Source organism: Harmonia axyridis, chromosome 6 (assembly GCF_914767665.1).
Source record: "Harmonia axyridis chromosome 6, icHarAxyr1.1, whole genome shotgun sequence".
In the NCBI taxonomy this organism is placed as follows: Eukaryota; Metazoa; Arthropoda; class Insecta; order Coleoptera; family Coccinellidae; genus Harmonia; species Harmonia axyridis.
In genome coordinates, this window is record NC_059506.1 from 17,870,929 (window position 1) to 17,897,996 (window position 27,068).

At 34.9% G+C, this 27,068-nt stretch overlaps 1 protein-coding gene across 3 annotated transcripts in view; it reads left to right on the forward strand.

Annotated features, from left to right (window-relative positions):
- LOC123682660 (cholinesterase 2-like) overlaps nt 1-27,068 on the forward strand; it is a 32,227-nt gene that overhangs the window by 740 nt on the left and 4,419 nt on the right. For 2 of the 3 annotated variants that reach the window (XR_006747843.1, XM_045621407.1), the window contains exons 2-8: nt 4,117-4,257; nt 7,374-7,523; nt 12,566-12,722; nt 15,503-15,888; nt 19,451-19,625; nt 21,395-21,573; nt 25,887-26,037. Coding sequence is in view for 2 of the 3 variants with exons in the window: in XM_045621407.1 (XP_045477363.1) it covers nt 4,117-4,257; nt 7,374-7,523; nt 12,566-12,722; nt 15,503-15,888; nt 19,451-19,625; nt 21,395-21,573; nt 25,887-26,037 (1,339 nt within the window). In the remaining variant the exon portion in view is untranslated. Of the gene's footprint in view, nt 1-2,156; nt 2,181-4,116; nt 4,258-7,373; nt 7,524-12,565; nt 12,723-15,502; nt 15,889-19,450; nt 19,626-21,394; nt 21,574-25,886; nt 26,038-27,068 lie in introns of those variants that run through there. The other variant, XM_045621408.1, reaches the window with a different exon arrangement.

The following is a 27,068-nucleotide window of genomic DNA, read 5'->3' on the forward strand; positions in this document are numbered from 1 at the left end:
AAAGCATCAAACATCCAATAGGCGTTATATGAATATGAACGAAAAAAATTATTTTCATTTAATCATTAAAAAAAAACTGAGATGAAAAATGTATATGCTCAAATAAATAATTCAACACAGGTATGTGACGGTACGCAACTTGAATAAAGGGTATTTTCAGAGGTGTCGCTAGTCAAATTGCCGCCCTAGACAAAGACTCATTTTAATTTGCCGTTCCTAACAGATGCCAACTCTGCAGAATGTAAAAAATTAATATTGGGTAATCGGTGTCTTCCACCGAGAGATGAAAAAATTGAAGATATCTTTTGATGATAATATAGAGGAAATATCAATAAAAAAACAACTATTTGAAACTTATACAAAAAATTAAATTAATTTTAGGATTGATAAGAAAAATAAATCTTCTTTCTTCATCTTTATATAACTCGCATTATCGTATCATATAAGGTGTGTGAATAAGTCTTTCCCGTTTTTTTTCAAATTTTGAGCCTTTATTGTGAAAAAATGGTTACAAATGAATTATTGAAAGTATTGGCCATCGCTAGCTACAACTTTTCCCCATCTTTCTGGCAACATACGAATCCCGTTGCGAAAAAATCCGACCGGTTTGGCCTCTATCCAGTCATCCACCCATTTTTTGGCTTCCTCGTAGGAATGGAAGTGCTGGTCAGCCAGGCCATGCGTCATCGATCTGAAGAGATGGTAATCAGACGGAGCAATGTCTGGACTATACGGCGGGTGGGGTAGGACTTCCCATTTGAGCGTTTCTAAGTATGTTTTCACCGGCTGTGCAACATGTGGGCGAGCATTGTCATGTTGCAAAATAACTTTGTCTTGCCTGTCGGAGTATTGTGGCCGTTTTTCTCGCAGTGCGCGGCTCAAACGCATCAATTGTCGTCGATAGACCTCGCCTGTGATCCTTTCATTCGGTTTCAGAAGCTCATAGTAAACCACACTTAGCTGGTCCCACCATATACAGAGCATGAGCTTGGCGCCATGAATATTTGGTTTGGCCGTCGATGATGATGCATGGCCGGGTAGTCCCCATGATTTTCTTCGCTTCTGATTATCGTAACGGATCCACTTTTCATCGCCAGTCACGATACGATGCAGAAAACCCTTTCTTTTATGTCGCTGAAGCAGCTGATCGCAAGTGAAAAAACGCCGTTCAACGTCTCTCAGCTTCAGTTCGTACGGCACCCAATTTCCTTGCTTTTGGATCATTCCCATGGCTTTCAAACGCTTGGAAATGGTTGTTCGGTCAACTTCCAATGCTTCAGCAAGTTCTTCTTGCGTTTGACACGAATCTTCATCAAGCAAAGTCGCCAATTCTTGATCTTCAAAGATTTGCGGCCGCCCGGAACGCTCCTTGTCTTCCACGTCGAAATCGCCACTTTTGAAGCGTCGAAACCATCCGCGAACACTTGAATCATCGACACAACCTTCTCCATAAGCTTCCTGAAGCAACCGATGCGCCTCGGCAACAGATTTCTTCAAATTGAACCAATAAAGTGAAACTTCCCGCAAATGACGTCGACTCGGCTCAAATTTCGACATTTTCACGATTTCAAAAATTTATAATGCGAAAAAATTTCAACTAATGTGTTAGTGTGGAATTGTTGACAGATGAATAAGCTTTGATTATGACATATGTAACCATTAAATACACGCACAGTATTGGTGGCGCCATCTCTTACAAAAAACGGGAAAGACTTATTCACACACCTTATATTTTTAAGTGGAAGAGACTTTTTTTGGTTGACTGGCAATATTTTTTTTTCAAAATTACCTCCAGCCATTTGTTCTAAAGAAAAAAAATTCTAAAAACTACTCTCCGATTGTCATACTTCCTATTTTGCCATTACCTACAAAATGATATGTGAAACACTTCGGCATATCTAATAATCTGTTTATAAAAGCATTATTGTTATTCGTGATGACTTAGGTACGTTGTAGGTATCACCCAGGGCAGAAAAATGCTTGAAAACCGACCACTCTGAGATATTTATGAGTGATATAGGATTTCACATATGCCTACTTATGCGTTTCGTCCCTGGCACATCCACCGAACTCATCAGTGTGACTTTGGTATATTTGTGTGTGCCGTGTAACAGACGCTTGGGGAATTTATTATTATCGAGAGCCACCGGGACTCGAACCCGGCACCTTGTCGCATCTCGGTGAGTGAGTTACACTCTTAACCTCTAGGCCACCGAGTGCTGTGTTTATTGTTGCTATGTGGAGCTTTATGTGTGGAGCACATGACTCCCTCCGCCGTGACGGAGGAACGAAACGTGTTACGAGGTCATCGGTGCAGCCGGGTGATTGCCGCCTAATCAGAGCTGCACCTCGAGGCCTCGTGCGGACGGTAAATGCCGCCTATTCAGGTACGCTATACCGCGGTAGACCAAGGAGCACGTAGTGCACGTCATGGGAATGGGCGTCTAGAGTTTCGTTGGAAATTGCAGATATATGGGAGCTATGCATCAACCTTCTGATTTCCAGAACACATCGTTAAGACGGCCATTCTCATCACGTCGGGGTCACCAATGTAGTATTTCACATATGCCTACTTATGCGTTTCGTCCTGGCACACACACCGGACTCATCAATGTGACTTTGGTATTTTTGTGTGTGCCGTGTCACAGACGCTTGGGGAATTTATTATTATTGGGAGCCACCGGGACTCGAACCCGGCACCTTGTCGCATCTCGGTGAGTGAGTCTACACTCTTAACCTCTAGGCCACCGAGTGCTGTGGTTATTGTTGTTATGTGGAGCTTTATGAGAAGCCGCCACAGTAGTATTCACAAAGAGGAACTTTTGATGTTTCTTTATGTTAAATTTGTCTGTTTTCCCACCTGTTGTATTTGCTGATCAAGCTTGAAATACCGCCCCTGAATTTTGGCGCTCTAGGCGCTGGCGACCGCTTACTCTTCCTAACAGGCCAATTGAAAAGTCCCCGGTCTACCATAGCAAAAAACATTCGATTTTTTTATCAACATAGCGAGAATTTTTTTGAGGTCTGAGAACAGAAAAAATCGCTGGGGTGGATGCAGAAGCAATTCGAAGCACAATTCATGCAATTTTGCCATTATTTTGATTGATTTGTGACACAGCGCATTGTCTCGATGAAACAGCACCTTTTTTTTCCTCAAATGGGGCCGTTTTTTAACGATTTTATCATTTATATGATCCAATAATACTATATAATAATTGCTGTTGATGATCGGTCCCTTTTGGAGGTAATCAATGAATATTATACCTTTCGCATCCCAGAATACTGATGCCATAATCTTGTCAGCTGACTGTTGTGTTTTTCCTAGCTTTTGATTCGGTTCAACGTGTGTAGTCCACTCAGCTGACTGTCGATCGGACTCCGGGGTAAAATGATGGAGCCATGTCTCATCCAAATATTGTTATTGTTATTGTCATTGTCACATATCGACGCAAAAATTCAGATTTAATGCACTTAAACAGCTTCAAACACTGCTCATATTCATTAACACGTAGTTGCTTTGGATCGATTGTGATCTCGCGCGGCAACCATTTTGCATACATCTTTCTCATGTACAAATATTCGTGAATGATATGATGTGCACATTCAGATGATATCTTCACAATGTCTGCTATCTCGATCAATTTCACTTTACGATCATTCAAAATTATTTTGTGAACATTTTTGATTTTTTCGTCGGTGACAGCCTCTTTTGGGCGTCCACTGTGTTCGCCGTCTTCGGTTCTCATTTCACCACGTTTAAACTTAGCATACCAATCAATCATGGTTCATTTTCCTGGTGCAGACCCCGGAAACTCTTCATCAAGCCAAGATTTTGCTTCAACTGTATTTTTTCCCTTCAAAAAGCAATATTTTATCAGCACACGAAATTCTCTTTTTTCCATCTTTTTTCAAATAACAAAAGTAGCTACACTCACAACCTCGCTCACAACGCAATATCTCACAAACTAATGTTCGGACTGCTGTCAAATTTTGACACCTATCTCTGAAGGTGAAACGTATAGCCAAGTGTTTTTATTTGTTTTCTTTTATTAATATTGAAAGTATGTTTCATCAAGAGATATGCAAGGAATCAATTTCGAATAATTTTTTTTTCAGAAACCTTATCTACAAGTTAAAACGGAAAGTGGAACAGTGCAAGGGGTGAGTCTGCAATCGGAAAACCTGAAAAACGGTCATTATTACGCATTCTTAGGAATTCCTTATGCTGAGCCTCCTGTGGGTGATCTTCGATTCAGGGTGAGCGAAATTGTATTCTATTATGAATCAAATTTGTAAGGTAAAGGTAATATTAATATTCTATCGTTGATAGGATACATTTATCTATTCATATTCAAAAATATTTCAGACTTTATAAAATATAGTACACTGCCTTTCTATAATTTTTATAATGAGAAGCTAGGCGTCCATTAGCTAGGCGCATTTTTCATTTCAAAATGATTTCACAAAATGAAATATATACAGAGTGGACATCATATTGATTGCAACTTCATTTTGTCAAATGGAACACCCTGAATATTTTCTATATTTGACTAGCTCTTTTTTCCCTAAATTCGAATATATAACATGTTTGATCTATCTCTCTTATTCCGAGTGCCACATGCTTTAAAATTTTAAGAACCACCTGGCAAGCTCAGTAATCAGTTTTCAACTGATCGGCTACGATAATTCAAAATGCTTTTTTTTTAGTTATCTCGTTGGCAACGATATGACATACGTTTTTCGCCATAAATTGACCCCCCTCAAATTCTGTTACAAAAACAGACACATTAAAATATAGCATACAAAAATTGTACGAAATAAAATAAATTTTTTGGAAATAATTACCTCAATTAATAATAATGATAATAAAATTTATTTAGCACCCGGCTAGTACAAAAAATAGAAAATCAACACAACAATAATATAATTCACATTTCTCTCAAGTGGCCATTCAATCTTCCGCAGAATGCACCCAAAGTCTTAATTTCCACTGCGAGACCATTATATAGGGTGTTTATTTTCGAGGTATATAACTTTAAGTTGGCATTACTGTTCAAGATGGCGATCGATTTAACAGCTGTCAAGTGACTTATTCTCAGTTTGGTTTGGCAATTCATCATGAATAGACTCACGTCTGAAAAACGCTTGCAAATAGTGCAATTTTATTTCGAAAATAATGGTTCTGTGCGGAATACGTATCGCGTACTACGTCCATTAGCGATGAAGCGCACTTCTGGTTGAATGGCTAAGTCAACAAACAAAACTGCCGCATTTGGAGTGAAGCTAATCCTCAAGTGTATATCGAAACACCGTTACATCCAGAAAAACTGACAGTTTGGTGCGCTTTATGGGCTGGTGGAATTATTGGTCCGTACTTCTTCAAAAACAATGATGGCCAGAACGTTACAGTCAATGGAGATCGGTATAGAGCCATGATTACTAACTTTTTCATTCCTGAATTGAACAACCATGATGTCCAGGAGCTGTGGGTTCCAACAAGACGGCGCAACATGTCGCACAGCTCGTGCCACAATCGATTTATTGAAAGACACGTTTGGTGACCGCCTAATTTCACCTTGTTTTGGACCTGTGAATTGGCCTCCAAGATCTTGTGATTTAACACCGCTAGACTACTTTCTGTGGGGCTATGTAAAGTCATTGGTCTATGCGGATGAACCACAAACCCTTGACCATTGGGAAGAGAACATTCGCCGTGTTATTGCCGATATACGGCCACAAATGTTGAAAAAAATCATCGAAAATTGGACGTCCAGATTGGACTACATCCGAGCCAGCCGTGGCGGTCATATGACAGAAATCATATTTGAAATGTAATGCCACAAGATTATCTTGCTGATAAATAAAATTCATGTTAATCGAATAATCCATCGTTGTTTTATTGCAATTTAAAGTTCTATAGCTTTAAAAATACACCCTTTACAAACGAACACCCTCATAGAACAAGGACTCCTGAAAAGAAGTTGTTCTCACTGTGCAGATATTGAAGTTTTTTGCTGACCGATTATTGTAGTCATAAAAATTTCCTCTTCTTTCTGAGAAATCTTTCAGATATCGTGGTACAAAAAACAACAAAAAACATCACCTGTCCAGATGATAATTCGCCATTTTTGATTTCTCTAGCGTTTTCTAGAGTCGTTTCCACTGGGTTTCTTTTTTTTTCGGACATTTTCACCTACAATAAATTCTTTGGTTTCTTCGACGCCGATGAACAATGCGTAAGTAATATATCTGATTCTCACATTCACAAGACACTGCGTACGATCGATGAAAGATTACCTATCACACCTCAAGAAACAAAGGGCGGTAGGGAATGCAAAGCTTCAAAAACTAAATGGTATTAAAAACATATGTTCAGCTGAAAACCTTTACAATAATAATAACAATAATATTTATTCATCATCAATGTTTACATGGTTCGTCAAAATAACAATAATATTAAAATTTGATACATGAAAATTCTTCTAATGAATAAATGCACCCTTCACCAATATTTCATTAATTAGCATTTATCAGTAACTAGTTTCGAATGTAGAACCGCAGGAACTAGGAATTTTCCTTATGTTGAATGTGTAAACAACTTCCACGTAGTTCGAAGAGTTGTTTTTCGTCTTAGTGAAATCCCTCATTCAATTAGGGTAATGGGCAATGCTGCTTATATTGGTTGGGATGCCTTGTGTTATTTATTGCAGGCTTAATAAAGACGGTTTGGAGATTTTTATTGCAGAGAATGTTGATGAATGCAGCAAAGTAGACCAACTTCATGTTGTTTTTAAGAATCAAGATGATATTTTTTCAGAAATATGAAAAGGTGGCCACAAACTGGGCTAAATTGCCGCCCCTCGAAAAGAGGCACCTGAAACAGTCGCTTCACTGTTTCAACCCTAACGCCGGCCCTGATTATGCGTGAGTAATGCATAACTAATTGGAATAATTACAGGATGAAAGACATATTGATAACTCAAAAGAGGGCATTTTGAGTTACTGCAGCCTACCACTTGATTACTGAGCCTGCCAGGTGGTTCTTAAAATTTGAAACTCTGTGGTACTCAGAATGAGAGAGATAGACCAAACATATGTTATATATTCGAAGTCAGGGAAATAAGAGCTAATCGAATATAGAAAAATATACAGTGTTTCTTTCGAAAAAATGAAGTTGCAATCAATATGTTGATCACTCTGTATATATTTAATTTTGTGAAATCATTTTAAAAAACAATAGTCGATTTTGTGAAACTTTTGTAGAAAACATTTTTTTGTACCTCTTTTAGTAACAAAGTTTAAGGGGGGATCAAATTATGGTGATAAACCCAGTACTTACTAGTTAATAAAATTCGTTGCAACATTTTTTCCAGTCCCCGAAATGGGTGGCAAATTGGTCTGGAGTGTTAGATGCGGGTCGACAAGGATCTACGTGTGTGGAAGTATTGTATCAAGTTGTCTCACGAAACTCGACTGTAACTGGGGATGAAAACTGTCTTTTTTTGAATATTTTCACCAGAACTGTAAGTTGAACCATTTTGGTCATTATTAGGAAGTTATGAAACCATCCTGATTCAGACCATTTTTTTTTTATTATTTATGTTTATATGGTGGTTTTATTATTATTCAACAAATGATGCTATTCCACAGTGATTTTCAATTTTCGTGCAAAAAAATTTCAGTGATAAAAGTCTCTGAGAAACCGTTGGTTATTTAGATAAAATTCTTGAATTATCTTAATTAATTGAAAGTATTATTTACTTACTTTCATCAACAATTACAGCGTTCCCGCTATACAGGGTGGCCACTTTTTCAATGGGAATGTATTGGTAACTTTTAAACCATAAGAGTTAGAAGGTCGGTCAAATGGAGAAAAAGTAGCATTCATAGAAGCATTGTAAGACAGTTCAAACAAATCGAGATTATCAGGGCCGGTTATCAAGATATCATAAGAAAAGTAAATTCTGTAATTTTGATTTTTCTTTTTTTCCCACTTTATTTAAAATATTATCGAATAATGTTACAGGAATATTTTATTCGACAGTAAAATATCCTCATTTTTGAGTAATCAGATTTCGTATCCAACGTTTCGTACTCTCTAGACCACCCTCAACCTCATTTTTTTCAATACGGACCTGCATATTTTATGACACTTTTCAAAATTAACGCTTTTTTTTAACGCTAAATTCAACGATATATCATACAATGTCATTCAAACTTGATATTCAGGTGATTTTGACCCTTGTCCAAATTTCTTTGGGTCGGATCTGTATTACATTTAGGTCTCTCTCTCTCTCAATCTAACCCCCGTAAGGGTGTAGTGACATCATGTCGCGACTCTTTGAACGAGCTGCTTCCAGGACTCCCTATCTTGGGCATGATGAACGGCTTCGTGCATATTCTCCCCAGTTAGAGTTTTAAGTTGGTCTATCCATCCATTTAGGTACCTTTAGTTTAATTAACAACATGTAATACATTTCGATAATAAAATCAAATTACTCATCTTGAACTAAATGGAACATATCAGAATCAAATCAAGAAACAAGTAATAATTATTTACATATTTCAATTCATAATAATTAAACGAATTATCATTCAGTGAAAGAAAAATCGAATGATTATTCGAAAGTAAATGAAAATGAATTAAGTAAGTGTTCGAAATGTCCACCATTTTGTAAAATGCACTTAACGGTTCTGGAACCCATACTTCTTATACATTTGCTTATTTCGTCTTCTTGAATACCTTCCAATACATTCTCAATCTTCTCGCGAGAAATCACTATTGTTGGATTTGTCATTTGTTCCCTTGAAACAAATTACAGAATCGAACTTTATTTTGATATCATTACGATATAAGTTTTGCACGGCTTGGTATTCAAATTTAAAATCATTGTATTCGTGTCTCTTGACTATTTTATTAACAGCAGTTTTTGATAATTTGCATTCACTACAGATCCGAACCAAAGTAAGGGTCAAAATCACCTGAAAATCAACTTTGAATGACATTGTATGATATATCGTTGGATTCAGCGTTAAAAGTTATTTCGAAAAGTGTCATGAAATATACAGGTCCGTATTGACAAAAATGAGGTTGAGGGTGGCCCAGAGAGCACGAAACGTTGGAAACGAAATCTGATAACATCAAATTGAGAACAATTTACTGTCGAATTAAAAATTCCCGTAACATTTTTTGATAATATTTGAAATGAAGTGGGAAAAAAAGAAAAATCAAAATGATAGAATTTACTTTCTTATGATATTTCAATAACCGTCCCTGATAATCTCGATTTGTTTGAACTGCTTGATAATGCTTCTATGCATGCAACTTCTTCTCCATTTGACTGACATTCTAACTCTTATGGTTTGAAAGTTACCAATACAATCCCATTGAAAAAGTGGCCACCCTGTATATAGATCTCACAGAGGTTTCGAACAATCAAGTTAGAAAGCAAAAGCTTATAGAGATAGAAGCTCGGAATACTACAATAAATATATAATATATAATAAATACTATAAAGGGTTTTTCAATGAGATATTTCATTTGTATATTGGAAAAGAGCCTATTATAGGAGAAATTAATGGATATTTATTTCATTATGGAGAGGAAGGTATGCCATAAACGATGAGAAAGGATATCAGACAATTGGCTGCCAGCACTACGGTTGCAGCACCATATTCTTTTAATGAAATTTTCCATGACCAATAACCATGACATTATAATTTCACGAATCCCATTCTTCGTTAAGAATTGATTATAGAGCTTTGGCATAGACCTTATTTTTCACTTGGCCTCAAAGAAATAAGTCTGAAGGTGTTAAATCAAAGTTCTCAGTGGCCAATTTTGATAACTTCTTCGAGAAATAACACGGACAGTAAACTTTTCCTGCAAAATTGTAATGATTTTGTGCTTACTTAACAGGCCAATTGAAAAGTCTCCGGTCTACCAAAGTAAAATACATTTTTTTTTGGCAAAATTCAATATTATTATTCAACATAGATGCCTTCGGGGGCGATACAGCGATTATAGCGATCTTCCAACGTTTAGATACCATTTTTGTAGTAAGATTTGTCTTTCACTTCAAAATCGTCCTCATTTTCGGCGATTACTTCTTCACTGGCGTTGAATTTCTTTCCAGCTAGCATTCTTTTGAGGTCTGAGAACAGGAAAAAGTCGCTGGGGGCCAATGGACTAGTTTTCATTTTTTTGTTAAGGATTAATTCTAAAAATTTGAGTAAAATGAAACAAAAATGTGGAAGAATCATTGAAATATCTCTAGAAATGAAAAAGTTATGGGACTTTGAAGTTGCGCTTGGAAGAATAATTTCATAGTACATATAAGTGGCGTGACGTCACACACTAGACGACTGGTATTCGCAGAGTGCTTACGAATTCATTGGTGCCGTTCGTGTCGTGTTTTGTTCGTTACACGATGGCTGAAATAACTTACCTACTATATACTTACGCATAAATTACTTTTTTCTCTTTTTACTTTTTACTCCTCACATAAATATGTTTTGCCATTGATAGACTTCAACAACCAGTACTCAACTACAAACTGTTTATGAAACGTTTTTTAAATAAATCATCGTTATAAGTTGATATATGAAGAAGCAAACTCAAAAGTAGATACTTACTTGAAAAGTTTAACTCCTTTTATTTCAGCACTGACATAAGATGGATTTGAAGAAAAAAACTCCATCACTGCGAATATATCTATTCTAGGCAAATTGTCATTTTGTCCTTTCACGAAGCGTTCTTCCATTATGGTGACATAAAAACAAAACTCGAGTAAAAACTGCACTGTACAACTACAAACGGCGCGAGAGCCTTGGCGCGGCTAAGTATTTAAACGTAATTTGTGTAGCGATCACAGGCAAGAGCCGTGACGTCACAGACCAAAGACGTTCCGCGCTAAAATACGTAAATTTAAATAATCCATTTCTCAGTCATTTATTGATGGATTTTCAAAATTTTTTCACTGATTTATCAGTTTTGCTCTATATTTTAATTCTATAGTGTCAAATATAGTATTATCAACATCACTAAACTAGTCCATTCTGGCGAATACATTGGATGCAGAAGCAACTCTAATTCCAATTCATGCAATTTTGCCATTGTTTTCATTGATTTGTGACACGGCGCATTGTCTTGATGAAACAGCACCTTTTTTTTCTTCAAATGGGACCGTGTTTTAACGAATTCATTCTTTAAACGATCCAATAACGCTAAATAATAATCGCTGTTGGAGGTAATCAATGAATATTATACCTTGCGCATTCCAGAATACTGATGCCATAACCTTGGCAGCTTACTGTTTTTCTCCGCTTTGGATTCGATTCATAGTGTGCAGTCCACTCAGCTGACTGTCGATTGGACTCCGGTGTGAAATGATGGAGCCATGTTTCATCCATTGTCACATATCGACGCAAAAATTCAGGTTAATTGCACTTAAACAGCTTCAAACACTGATCATTAACACGTTGTTGCTCTTGATCGATTGTGAGCTCGCGCGGCACCCATTTTGCACACAGGTGACACAGGTTTCTCATGTACAAAAAATGGATTGATGGATATGATGTACACGCTCAGATGATATCTCCTCAATATCTGCTTTCTCGATCAACTTCACTTTACGTCGTTCAAAATTATTTTGTGAACGTTTTTCATTTTGTCGTCGGCCACAGCCTATTTTGGGCATCCACTGCGTTCGCCGTCTTCGGTGCTCATTTCACCACGTTTAAACTTAGCAAACCAATCAATGATGGTTGATTTTCCTGGTGCTGACCCCGGAAACTCTTCATCAAGCCAAGATTTTGCTTCAACTCTATTTTTCCCCTTCAAAAAGCAATGTTTCATCAGCACACGAAATTCTTTTTTTTTCATCTTTTTTGAAATAACATAAGTAGCTACACTCACAACGCAATATCTCACAAACTAATGGTCGGACAAACTGAGAATATTATGGATTTAATACTAGCACCGCCATCTGTGCATCAGACTGGGCACTTTTCAATTGGCCTAATATGTGGCACAAAAAATAAAACAAAGCGCCGTTCTGTTGAAAATAAACGTTGTTCACATAAATCTTCCAATTCCGGCCATAAAAAATTATTAACCATAGTCTAATTCCTAATATCGACAAACCTATGTTTTCGTCAACACTCCAGGTTACATCAACTATATTATCAGTTATTCTTGAACGACTCACACTGATTCGTCTCAACAGCTCATTTTCCACCAGTTTCACTATTGTCTACTTCGAAGATGCTCCACAATGACCTAAAAGTGCTTTTGTTTTGTAGACTGTGACTGCAAAGTTTTCACCATTTTTGTAAGTAATTTTGAGTAATGGCGCAGTTTTTACTTGTCAAGTGTCAAAATATGACGTCTTAAAAAGCGACAGGTTCTCAGATAGCGGACTATTTAAAATGAAAGCTCTTATTGGAAAATCCTTCATTATTGTATGTACAAACTATTAGTGAGATAATGTTCTTAATGTAAATATTTTACTCAATAATCTTCTCACGCAAACGTAACACATACAAAAAAATAATATATTTCTAGAATCCTCTGAGAACTAAAATTCTTAAGCCTGTGATGGTCTTCATACATGGTGGAGGATATATAAATGGGAATTCAGATATAAACATATATGGTCCTGATCTGTTGATATCAGAAGATGTGTTGGTGGTTACATTGAATTATAGACTTGGGGTTTTTGGTAAGTACTTCTTTTTCATCTGTGTATCGGGAATCCTTTAGAGCTGAAAAACAAAATTAACTCCACATTTTAGGGCTCGATTTTTGAGAGAATTGATTTGGTGTAAACTGCAACCTATAAGTTGAATTAGTTTTGAAGTTATAATACAAAATTTTTTCTACATGTAGTCATGTAGACCATAAAAATTTTTATTACAAATGAAATTGCTATCTCTATATTCAGCATGATATATAAATTTCTCATCAGATTATGAAAATCACCGAAAATTTCTGTTTCAAAAGCAAATCAACCAAGTGCTTATCTATAATAATCAATGAAATTCAGACAGTTCTATAAATTTTCTGCTGAATGCATTCTATCAGTTTCCGCTACGGAGCGGTCGCCATCTTTGGTAGCGGATTTATTTTATGCTACTTTTTGGTAACTTGTTCAGTTACTGACATTAGTGACAATTGTGACAGTGATTTTGGGACGAAATTCAAATTTCAATTATAGCAATAATGGAAACTGAAACATAAACGTTTTTTAACATTCTGAAATGTTACTCTGAATAAATTTCCCATATATTGAAGAATAAAAGAGTAATAATACCGTTAGCAATCTTGGAAATAAAAATCGAATTTATAACAAAAATTGTCACTCATCATAACGTAACCTTCAAGAAGGACCCACAGAACCTATTGCTGTCAAGAAAAGGAGCAACCATACCAGCAGAGAATACTAAAGTTACCAAACTGGTACATATCAGTAGCGAAGCTACTTACTCTACCGATCTTTCCGCTGAACGCACCCAATATGAAAATATTGAAATTATGAAAAATATATATTATTTTATTTTATTATTTATATTATTATTTACACATATTCACAATTATTGTAGAAGTTTCAACAAACAGTACTAACGTCTAACCATATGACATATATTGTAACAGACTGGCCTTATGCGCCTCTAGTTGCACCGCTTAACGGAGTATGGACTATCAGAGAGAGAAATTGAATAATTATTGGCAAATAAGATACGTATTTTCTAGGAGAATAGCGCGTTTTAGTTATTTTTTTTGAGAAAAATAGCGAGTAATTCGGAGAGAAAAGTATTGAGATAGATGAATGAATCACATTTGGGAACTGTATGGAACATATTTTCATGATATCTAAAATTTCTTTCAGAAAAAAGCAAAATACATTGTGTCCTATCTGAAAAAAAAATGTTCTAATTTATATTCAACAGTTTTTAGAAAGTTTAGTATAATATGAATAATATTATAGATAATTATATATATTCGATATCATGTAAGCTACAAGTCTAGCTGAAATTCAGCAAATCCAAAGTTTGTAATAAATAATAACACTTACAAAAGAACATTTATGAAATTTTAAAATTTTATATCTGTATCTGTCGACCGAATATTTTTGTGAGGAAAACAGTGGATGGTATTTAGGATGAATATGGTACTTTTTCTATGAAGAAAGTACATCTTATCAAGATGTCTAAATAATGTCATATATTGACAACTTAAATCGGTATAGCATACCATATCTATTTGTATATTATTCCATTGACTTTTTTTCGATTATTTCAGTTAGATATGTTTTATATATGTAATCTAGACGATTAATTAAAGTCAGATATTGATGTCTAATATCAGTATAGCTTTAAATAATATATTAGTCGCTTGATAATATTGATTTTTTCACTATCAATATTATTAGATAATCAATTAATGTTTTTCTGATGTATATTCAAAAAATATCTAATTTCATATTTCTTTTATATATGAGAAACTTTTCAGTCATAATACAATACATCGAAAAGATATTTCATAGACGTAACTCATAGATAACGTCTCAGTAAGATAATCTAATTTTGATCAGAATTCAGACCAAGATGATTTCAGATCTCCTCAAACATAAATTTGATGTCATTTAGAGCAGAGTGTGTTGTTTGGGTACTGGCCAAAACTGGCCTCAACTGGCCTCTTCTGGGAGATAGATTGCTTCCTTCAGATGGTCCAATTCTTGACAGCACAATTCTGAGTTAACACTACAGTTCCGAGTTAACAGTACAGTTCTGAGCTAACAGTACAGTTCCTAGTTGTGCCGTAGAACAGCTCATAGTAGACAATTCTTTTCCAATTCCACCAAACGCACAGCAAAACGGAATTGACGAAACCAAAATTGCGCATGATTGGTTGTTATAGTATAAGGACTATTAACACATACATTTTCAGCCGCCTGGCTTGCCTTTTCGCCTCAATCGAAGAAAAACTGTAAAATATAGCGCTTTTTTTCTTTGCTAGTGTCTATCTTTGACACGCGCTCAAACTAAACTGAGTGAACTGATCACAGACCTACAGAAAAATTTTTGTGGTACGAAATCTCATCTTTCTATCGCCATCCAGTGGAACCTGATCGGAATTAAATAACGCGAAATATAAATAACTAATACTATCTATTGAAAAAATAATGGATTCATTTTAACTACACCTAATATGGAAGTTTACTAATAATACTCACTCGTTTTTCTTTCACATTTTTCGTATATTTCAAATACGCCTTTCTATTTTTTCTATGATTTATCCGGTACAAGAACTGATGGCAGATCATCCCTTGAACATATTTCAAAATATGCAGTTTTCAGATAAAAAACAGTCAAGGAATGATGAATGCGATACAGTGAATTTTTTATAGAATGTTACTCAAACCCTTTAAATAATTTATATCCTACTTGTTTCGTAAATAACTATTACCCATTTTGATGTCGACCGTTTGTCCTGTTTCAGGATTTCTGAGTACGGAAGATTTGGCATCACCTGGAAATTATGGCTTAAAGGACCAAAATCTAGCCTTGCGTTGGATTAAGAAAAATATAAAATATTTTGGTGGGGATCCGAACAACGTACTGCTTTTCGGTCAAAGTGCTGGGTCCAGCAGCGTCCATTTCCATATGCTTTCTTCCAAGAGCCAAGGGCTGTTCCATAAAGTCATATTAGAGAGTGGTAGTGCACTGTGCCAATGGAGTAGTCAACGAAAGCCACGTAATTTGGCGTATTTAGTTGGTATAGCAAATGGTATTACTAATCCAAAAGATAGTGGAGAATTGGTGAATAAACTTCGTCAAATAGATTTGGAAGATATGAAACAAACATTGTTAGGAATTTTGATAGTTGTAAGTATCAATAATTTCCTATCAGAAATTTGTAAAAAACTATGATGTGAAATCAGGAGCATTGCCATGCTCATTCGTATTCGTGATTTTCCGTAATAATCAATTTCTGTCTTCTTGTCCTAAAAAAACGATTTCTGTAGTAATTTTTCAAAAAATGCTTTATTGAATGCTTCTTCCAGGAAAACCAGAGACTATGGTTTTGCCCAAGTGTTTGTTATTTTGAAACCACGGGTGGCCTCAAATATTTTGGGTTTGATTAAGATTTGAGTTTAAATTCAATTTTTTGGAAGCAAAATTGTTTTTTTTTTCAATTCTCTTTTCATCCGTCCGATTGATAGCTGTATAAGTAGAAAAAATTTGTGGCTATATGAGGTATTATTTTTCTGATGTCTGGTATTGACTGCAGACTGAAAGAATGTTGTAAAATGTTTCATCGATATAAAGTTCATTTTTCAATCTTCTTTTGATGTTTTTCCATGGATAATGTACAGAATGTACATCCTGATTGGAATAGCAGGAAGACGACACCAAGGAATTAAACTGAGAGCTATACCAGAAAAATGTAATCTGTTAGTACTAGGGCCAGAAAATCCCACTCATATTCACGAAACCACAGGTACGATGGACGTACTGGACATAGCATTAATGAAAAATGTATCAGCGAATTATATAGAAACCAAGATGGATCTTTCATCGAATCACAGCCCAGTGGTCTTGACATTAGAGATCGGAACAGACAGACTACCCACGGACCGAAAATCAATTAACTGGGCAAAATTCAAAGAAATCATTCAAAGAAAACGTGTGAAGCTAGAAAATAAAGAACAGCTTGACGAAGCAATCGAGGATCTAGAAAAGATAATAATCGAAGCTGAAGTTCAGTCCACCAAGATAAAAAAAAATATCGAAGAAGATACCTCTAGACGTGAGAATTTTGTTAGGGGAATAGGAAAAGGCGAAGAAACAATATAGACGCACATTAAACCCCGGTGACAAAACAATACTGAATAAATTGACGAACGAAGTGAAAAACAGAGTCAAACAAGTGTTCAACGCAGACTGGGACAAGAAGTTAGAAGAACTAGATACGGAAGACCAATCACTGTGGAAAATGACGATAGCACTAACTAGAATAAAAACAAAAGCGAAGATAACAGCATTGAAGAAGGGAAATCAAGTAGCTATCACAAATGAAGAAAAGGCAGAAATGTTTGCAGAATCTCTGGAACATCAATTTAAGACGAATCCAAAAATCAACGACAACCAATCAGTCGAAATACACGGCAATATAACAGACGACGATCGCAATGAAATGGAAGAAGATTCAACAAAAGAAAGAAAAAAATTGAAGAAGTTATCAAAACATTAAAAAATAGAAAAGCACCCGAATAGACGGAATACTCAATCAAGCAATTAAAAACTAACCAGGAGAAGCTCGAGATAAAATCGTTGAAATAGCTAGATTCATACTAAAAACAGGATATTATCCAAACAAATGGAAAACGGCGGATACAATATTGATTTGCAAGAAAAGAAAAGACAAAAAAGACCCAACGAATTATTGATTCATACGCCTATTATCGGCAATTATCAAAGTGGTAGATAAATTAATCCACAGAAGACAGACAAATTTCATAGAAGAAAAGAAAATCATTCCAGATCAAAGTTGATGAGATTTCCAATCAAACTTACTAGATTGATACAATCGTACCTGGCAAATAGAAAATTCAGGGTGAATATCGATAGTACCGGGTCAACGATCAGAGAAATAGAAGCCGGAGATCCCCAAGGATCGGTTATAGGACCGCTTCTGTTCAACTTATACATGGCAGACATATAGAAAATGAATAGATGCAAGATAGCCCAGTTTGCAGATAACACTGCAGGGCCAGGGCCGTCGCTAGCAAAACTGCCGCCCTAGGCAGAAACCCATTTTGCCGCCCTAACAAATGCTTACTGACAGAATGGCAAAAATGAAAATCGGAACCCTTTCAGGTTTGAGATTTTGAACTAAGCAAAAGAGCAGGAAGATGCATTCCATTCTGAGGAAACAACATTCTGATTCGAGAATTGAAAATAAAATAATCCAGAACCCCAAGTGGTAATAAAATTAGGCAACATAAAGGGAAAGCCGACAAGCCTGATGAATGCATGTGTTTTTTAAGCGTCAATAACTCGTAAACAGAACTATGAGGGGATCACTCCACATCTGGATATTTATGAGTATTATGTATAATGCGGTTTTTGATGTTAATTAAATTTCTCAGTATTCCTTCCTGTTGTTGCTGACTGAATTAAATCCAGATGATAAAATGGAAAAAGGAAGCAAAATATCTGGGAGTAATACTAGACGAAAGAATGAATTTTAACAAACGGATAGAAGAAAACAGAAAAAAGACAAGGCAATTGCACGGGAGACTGTACCCGCTGCTCAACCCTAAAAGTAAACTTTCCTTAGAAAACAAGGTGAATATAATGAAAATAGTGCTAATATCAAGCATAACGTATGCAGGAGTAACCTGGTACAATACGAAAGACAATAATAATCAGTTGCAAAGTACGCTAAATTCAGTAATCACGACAGCGGTTGGCGCCCTATGGTATATAACTAGCCAACAAATCAGAGAAGAACTGAAAATTGAAACTATTGAGGAAATAGTAAACAAAAAAAGAAAGAAGACAATATATAGATTCGCTGAAAGAGCATGAGAATAAAGAACCAGTAGAAAATAGGAGAAATGAAAGTAGAGGTGTAGGAATGTAAATTCCGGACCTCAAACAAAAAGAAGATCTGAGGCAACCAATTCACTTCTCCACGATGGTGTGAAAAGTTGTGTCATAGGCAGAGAACGCCCAAAAGGTTGTATGAAAATTGGACATCAGGATCAACTGAGGTTTGAGACCGACAGCAAAAATGACAGTCCTTACTGAAGAAGAAGAAGGAAAGGAGTATATTTCAAGAGAAATCAAGGAACGTTGATTTCATTGTGAAGAGGATGGTATCACATTCACGATAGAAAACGATATCAGCCACCACGTCTACGGTTGCAGCACCATATCCTTTTCATGAAATTATGGCCAATTCACACATTTGCGGGTGTCTGTTCTCGATAACACGAAGTCCATACTTCATCATTTTTGCACGTTTTTCACCGTATTATTTGTCAAACGGAAATGTCAAAAGATGAGAGCTTCAAAAGTGATAGCTGCCTAGATAGCGTGTTATTAAAAATGAAACATCGTAATGGAAAACCCTAACAAACATATTTCATTCAACAAAACGATAGAATTACAGATTTGATTATGCATAATCAAGTTCTGTAAATATTAATCTTACACAATTCAAAACCTCGATTTTTCGCCTTGAGAATTAATTTATCGTAATCACGTGCTTGGATGATCAATACACAAATTATTCTTGTACCTACCAAATTATATGGGAAAAGCTCGCATAGTTTCCGAAAAAAGCTGTTGACGGTAGATGGTTGTACTTTTTTCGATTTCATACATTAATTCCATTTCAAGCAGAATTTAATTAAATTTAATATGAATTATTTTCAAGTCGATAACCCAAGGGTTGATTACGGGGTTACCATTTGCTCCATCTTTGGAAGTTGACCATGAAGATGCTTTTCTGACGAAAAACAATTGGTATGAAATGTTGAAAAATGGCAATTTCAGTCATGTTCCTGTAGTTATGGGAATAAATTCGAATGAAGCTTTATATTTCTATGAAGGTAAAGTATTGTGAATTAATTTATCTTAACTTTTAGGCTGAATATACAGGGTGTTCTGACTTGTTTCCGACAAACTGAAACGGGTGATAGATCACATCATTCTAAGCAAAAAAGTTCCTATGAACATGGGTCCGGAAATGCTTCGTTTCCGAGATACAGGGTGTTAAAGTTGAAAAAATAATTCGCGTTTTCTTATATATCTTTCGACTGATTCCAAATAATTGCATGAAAAATGGTACATAGGGTTTTTTGAGGTGAGAAATTCAAATTTGTGGTCGATTTGGTTGTATTTTCTAGAGGGCGCCACTGGCAATCATTTCGTCCCCTTTAAACCGTTGCAACTTTTCTGTGCTACCCTGTACGTCATTCTGGACTAAAAAAATCAATTCCCCTGACTTTTCTAGTTAAAAAAGCTATAACTCATTCAAGTTGCTAGGGGCAACCGTTTCAGAGAAAAACGCATTTAAAGCCAAATCCATATTTTTGTAATCTCTAAAACATGTAGATACAAATTTGTAATAATTTTAAATTAAATATTTTTTAGAAGTAACAATTTAGAACAAAACAAAATAACATAATAATTTTTAAAAAAGGTGTTCGAAATGTCCACCGTTCTATTGAATGCACAAATGACATCTTCGAATGATTGATTGTTTTACATTCAACAATTGTTGCGGCAATAGATTTAAAATGGCTATACACAATGACAGATTTAAAGTGTGTTAGGTTCAGATGTCATTAATTATAATTATAGTTAACTAAGTTAATAGCTTATCAACAAATACAGGAAAATGGTATTGGTTACCAAAGGCCCGAACGAAGCATACAAAGAAGAAATCATCTACAGAGAAATAGGATTTTACAGACCTTCGAAGAAAATAAAAACTTAGTATTCGTAAAGCATCCCAACAACGCAATATTTCAGGAAACAGAATATTCAGAACACTTAAAAACAACAATTATATAGCATACCACTTCTACTTATTAGTGGGCAATAAAAAATCCGCATGCATTTCGCCTTAGAAATTTTCAAAATGAATTTAAATTTAATATTTGGATAGGAATAATTTCATGAAAGGATTTCGAAGCAGTCAAAACACCCTGTATCTCGGAAACGAATCATTTCCGGACCCATGTTCATAGAAACTTTTTTGCTTAAAATGATGTGATCTATCACCCATTTCAGTTTGTCGGAAACAAATCAGAACACCCTGTATATTAAAAGTTTTCTGGTATCTATCACCAAATTCTGAATGTTTGAATTTTTCAAAACCAACATGTTAAACTGTTGATAAATATACGAACTGCAATCCTCTGTGAATATCAAAGGATAAAACATTGAAAAGTCTATCTTGTCAAACAATGGCCATTGATGATCTTAGAGTGGGCTAAATTTCATAAATTATCTTCGGATTTGTTGAATTTATGATGAATTTTTTGTTTTCTTGTATATCTTGTGTGCGAGTTAAATGAAAAATTAACTGACAAAACTACAATTTCTGCAGAACAATTGTTGTAGGTAATATCTTAATTTCTCGAAAGTTTTTTTATCATTACATTTGATGATTAATTTTCATCCAACAAGTACCAAACCAAGTCCATCAAATAAGGAATTCTAAAAACTAAAATTTGGAAATAGCTATCAAATCATATTTTCACTTATCAGTAATAAGATTGATATACTAACGAAAAAAAGTAGTATGGCACTGCGGTGCCATCTATGCTGCAGGCCAGGTATCTACTTTTTAAGTAATGTGTTATACTTTTAGAGGCTTCAATATTGCAACCTCTGCTTGTATTACTGGACTTGGATGTCAGCTTATTAACTCCACCTGCAATGAATATTACTGATAGAGAATTATCAACTTCCGTTGGTGCTTTGATCCGAGATCGATACTTTGGACAGAATAATAGAATATCTACATCAGATGTATTGGATCTGATTCGAGTGAGTTGCAACAACATACTTATAAGTTTTTTTAGTTTATAATAGCAAATGATCTGATCGTGTGTTGAATAGTAAGATTGAAAAGAGTTACGGGAAACTACAGCGATAACAATTATTACAGTACAATTTTTTTTCTTCAATTTCGATATATTGCAGCGTTATTTATCAGATGTTAACATTGTGGATATTAGAAAGTTAAGAAGACTGAAAAACACCTAGAACAATGACTATGATTCACAAAAATCAACATGACTTTCACCACGGATGTTGCTTTTTGTAGTTTTAACCTCTCCAAGATATGAAAACAACATGACCATCGTCCTAGTGCTATCTATATGTATCAACCCTGAATCCAGGTACGATTTTATCGAACCTGGTTAGTTTAGCATCTTCATTTTTCATATCAGTTCTTGGTGTCATCGATTGTCTTCTCGATATCCAAATATCCCAGTTACTCCTAACGTCCTAATAGAAGGACACCATATAATTTAATTTTTGTCTAAGCCCCTGGATCATATTGCGGCTGCCTGACATGTGGCTGTTATTCTGAAGATTCACTGTTGTTGGTTTATTCAATCAGTCTTCTCATAGCTCCATTGGTTTTAGTTTTATGCAGATGCAAATTCTCGTAAAAATGGGTGATTTTGGCATCAGATTTGCAAGGTAGATAAAAAAATCGAAATAATATTTTATATCCCTTTTTTTATATAGGAAATGTTGAACACATTCTCACGTTATAACTAATCATCTCAAGCTTAAAAAACGCATGAAATTTTTTCTGAAAATGAGGCTAAGTATTGACGTCCTATATGTAGTACGTCAGGAGTATCTACTATGATAATTAATTCAGATCACAGTGTTATCTTGATTGTGTTATTCATTTCTTTCTTGTATATTCAGAGGTTTATATTTCCTCGAGGCTGCGGTCATGATACAGGAAGATGATTTTCCCCAATCGTTAATTCCATATCTTTTTCGAAAACTTCTTCTCAGGCATAGTACTTTTCAAAAAAATTGTCAGAAATTGGTTTTCGCGGAACTGGTACGATACGGAGCAAAAAAAATTATAAAAAATCCTTTGAAATCTAATGCTGAAATGAAAAATCGGCAAGAGGAACAAAGGATTATAAGACAGACCTCTATATAAATCTGATTGTCCTATGTTGGAATGACAATAGTTTGGTCTACTTAGCATCGAATGCAGTTGGTGTCAATCCTATCCATATATCATGATAGTAAAAAGGTATTCCCAACAGGAAAATAAATCAATACGAGTTCCACAGCAACATGATAAAACTGTACAACGAGAACATGTTCGACAGAAGTGATCAGAACATATCCCTGTACCGCATTGGAATTATAGGCAAAAATTGGTACTTCCGTATGTTCGCCCTTTGTATTAATATGCCAATACAAAATGTGTGGCAGCTTAGTCGTCTTTTGAAACGCGATAAACATTTGGACCATTTAGCATTTTCCCACTTCTTTGCAGTGATACAAACCAAAAAGAAAATCGATACATGTTCAGTTGGTCGCCCTAGTCAACTAGAAAATATTAATTCGCGGTATTCTTTATACAGGGTTTTCCAGTAAATCAATCTTTTATTTATTCATCATTATCATAACAAAAATTACAATTGAAATTCACATAAATAAATTCAAAACAAAAAAAATATATGAATGACAGCTGTTTCGCGCTAAACCAGGAAGTAAATTCCAGGTTCGTGTTGCGAAACCTCTGCCCAACCTTTAACTGTTGAACGCAAAAGAGAAATGGAGCTGTGGAGAAAAGAAGAGCCAAAGGCGACCCAGCCGGCGGCCAGCGGGAAAAGCATTCACGGGAGGAAATCTGATGAAAAAAATCCCTGAGAAACTCACATGAACATCTCACCATCTTAATTTATAATAAGTCAAGAAACGTCCCATAGTGTTCCTGAATATATTTCTTCGTTATTACATTAAAGTTTCTCTTGTTATTTACTGTTGATTTTATGGTAGGAGGAAGTCTATTGAAAAATTTTGGAGCAAAGTAAGTTACGAATCTCTGAGTATGAGCTTTGGTATATAGTCTAGTTCGCAATGACCCTATTCTTAGATTATAATCTACAGTGTAGTCCGGAAGCATAAATCTAATTTTTGGTAGATAGATGAGGCAGCTGTGGATGAAAAGCGCTCTCAGGGGAAGAATATTTGCTTCTTTGTATAGAGACTCTGTGGAATATGTCCGTTTTTTTTTTTATATATAACTTTGAGAACATAATTTTGAGTGACGAAGACATTATTCAGAGCGTTCCTAAAGCAACCCCCCCAAACTATCAAACAATATCTCAGTATAGATTCGACCAATGATATATAAACAATTCTAATCATTTTAGTATTTAAAATCTCCCTCAGTTGATAGAACCGATAAAGCAAGTTTCTTATTTTTTTATTGATGTAATAGGCGTGTTCGTTCCATCTCAGATGATTATCGACAATAACACCTAGATATTTAATATTTTCTACATTTTTTATTATTTCGCATTGACAGTGTCATGACATGGTCATTGACATGGTCGACACAGTATTCGTTATGGATTTTTAAGCGGCCCACCAACATCGGAAACAGAAAAAGCGATATACTTTGTCTTTTTTAGGTTTAAACTTAGGAGACTATAATTTAGCCAACTATACAGTTCTCTAAGCTCCTCCTCCGCCCTCCTGTAAACAATATCCCAACTCGATGGTATGATGGTATCAATTATTATGCAACCAACAGGATAAACAAACAAGATGCCGTCACTGTCATTTCAAAACCACAACGAGGTGTTTGAAATGTGGCATCGAACTCCACGTTGAATGTTTCTTAAATTATCATACAAATTTCAGATTAAAGTCATAAATCCTCCTGATGACGTCCTATATCTAGGACGGTCATTTTTTTCTTATCCATTTTTTTTCTTCATTTTGATTGTCGAACTCCATTTGTAGGATTGAAATAAAGTTGTACACAGAAAATCCTGCTTTTTCATTGAATTTTTCATGGGTCAGGAGTAAGTGGGATATATAACACTGGTGTTTGTGGAGAGGTTTATTTTCTGTTTTAGTCATACCAATCGATGTATTGTTGAGTGCCCTTTGCGAAAACCGAACTGGTTTTCAGGTTTTATTTTATTATCTTCAATGAATTCTGCTATTCTTCTGTAAATTACTGGTCGATTAGATACTTTGCTCAGTGTCATAATCAACTTGTATCTGCCGTTTTCCTTTTTTTTTTTGGTAATAATCTTTTTATAGTATGGGTCTTGATATTTCTGTGATTTAATCTCTAGCTTGATCTCTTCAGTAATTGATTGCTCGTTTTAATATTTCGAATATTTCGGTTGCTTTTCTCTTCGATTTTAACCAACTTGATTATTTCTTATGACTAATGGTGGATACGGCTAATGCTGAACACATCCAGTCAAGAAACCTTCTACTAGTTTCTAGTTTACAATTTCTTTCTTAAATATGTGAGAAAAGCTCTATATCTTTTCTCTTTATTAGACGAAAGTTTAACTATTTAAACTTTCGTCTAATGAAGACGTTTATTATTATTATATTTTGTAATAAGAAAATGGTTTTCAATTCGAACAACTCTGCAAATGACTTTTATCGGATTCTAATATGAAGAATTCATTCGTTTTCTTTTGTATTTTTATGACTTCGAAGTTTTTCATTTTGTTGTTGTTTCTTTATTCAATGAGTTTATTGAAGCTCCTGACCTTCTGAATGATTTTTCAGGAAAAATTTAAGGTTTTATGTTCAATCACGAGATATCTCAGCCCTTTTTGTGTGAATAAATCAATTTTTTGGCAGTTTGTCTAATTTCAAAAAGTTATAAAAAATGAATGTTAGATGTGACAGTTTTGAGTGATACCGCTTATAGAAGCTGAATTTATGTTCTTTTCGGAAATAAAACAATGATGAAACAAATTAAAAAAAACAAAGTAATATTTTTAACCTGAACACTCTAAATGAGAAATAATGAGATCGGTCCTGGAATATTGAAATAATTACTATCTACTGACTCGACCTCACCATGTGTCAATTACATCCCAAGTTTCAATAAATTCCGTCAATAAGTTTGGTTTTGATGATGGTTTAATAATTTCCATGAATATTCAAACAAACTCACCCTGTAGCTTTTTTAGGAAAGCAAAAATTAATTTGTTGTATTCAATCCGTACTCACCTAGTCCTACTCTACTTCTGGTGAGATTATGTACAGTTTCCCATTCACCCTGTATAGTAAATCATTAAAATCGTATATTATATATGGTTCAACTTTTACAGTATTTTACCGAAGACCAATTTATGAGACCCATTTGTAAAACAGCTGAACTGATGAGCAAGTACATTCCACTCTATTTTTACCATTTTCGTTTCGAAAGTCAATTTGGAAGGAACGCTCTTCCAGGAAGATCTTTTCCTGTTGGTCTACATGGTAAGTATGTAAGTTAAGTAACACATTGTGAATCATATTGACTTGAAACTTTGAAGTTAGCTAAAACAGCCCAGCGTCCTCAAATGAGGACAAATGTTAATGTTAACAAATTTAAAATATCTCTAATGGTTCTCGAGAAATCTCGGAAAAACTCTTTTTTTTTAATTGTTTCGGAGACGCGATAGTCAATTTTTTTTCTTATGGACGCCATATTGGTTTTCCTTATGAGGTGATATAGAAAAAAATTAAGAATTCAATAATGTATCACACTCTACAAAAATATCGACTTTAGCTACGTAAATTTGAACATGTTACTTCGTTCAGTTGTTATGTGAAACCAATAACCATCACTCAATTTTTGTGAGAACCTATATCTTGTTTTGATAAGTAACGTCCTATCAATCACATAATCATGGTGATACCAAAACTCTACATAGCTTACAACTGGCAATGTCGGTAGAAATTGTTCATAATTTATAAAACTCGAGTGATTGTTTCACTTACCAATTGTCAACTAAGTAAGTTATTCTACAATTCTGATATTTATGGAAATCCACTGATAGAACTTTTCTAATGGAATGGTTACGAAAATACATTGTTATATCAACATGATAAATGATTTAGTAGAAGGCTGGAGTCAGAATTGTCAAATAACTTTGTTGACAGTTGTTATGTGAGTTTTTTTAATTATGTAGAGAAATTTCTACAGACATTGTCATTTGTACGGTATGTAGAGTGTTGGTATCAGCATGATTATGTATTTAATAGGACTTTACTTATCAAAGAGGATATAGGTTTTTAAAAAAATTGAGTGATGGTTTCAGATAATAACTGAACAAAGTAACAAGTTATTTGACAATTCTGGCACCAGCCTACTACTTAATAGTTCTAACCCCACCGAACATTAGGCGTTATGGTATGGGGCGCTATGCTATTGTACATGCAAGTAGGTCACCTTGGTCTTCATTCGAGGTAACATGACAGCGCTGCGTTACCTTCAAGAAATAGTGGGGCCATATTAAATCCCTTAA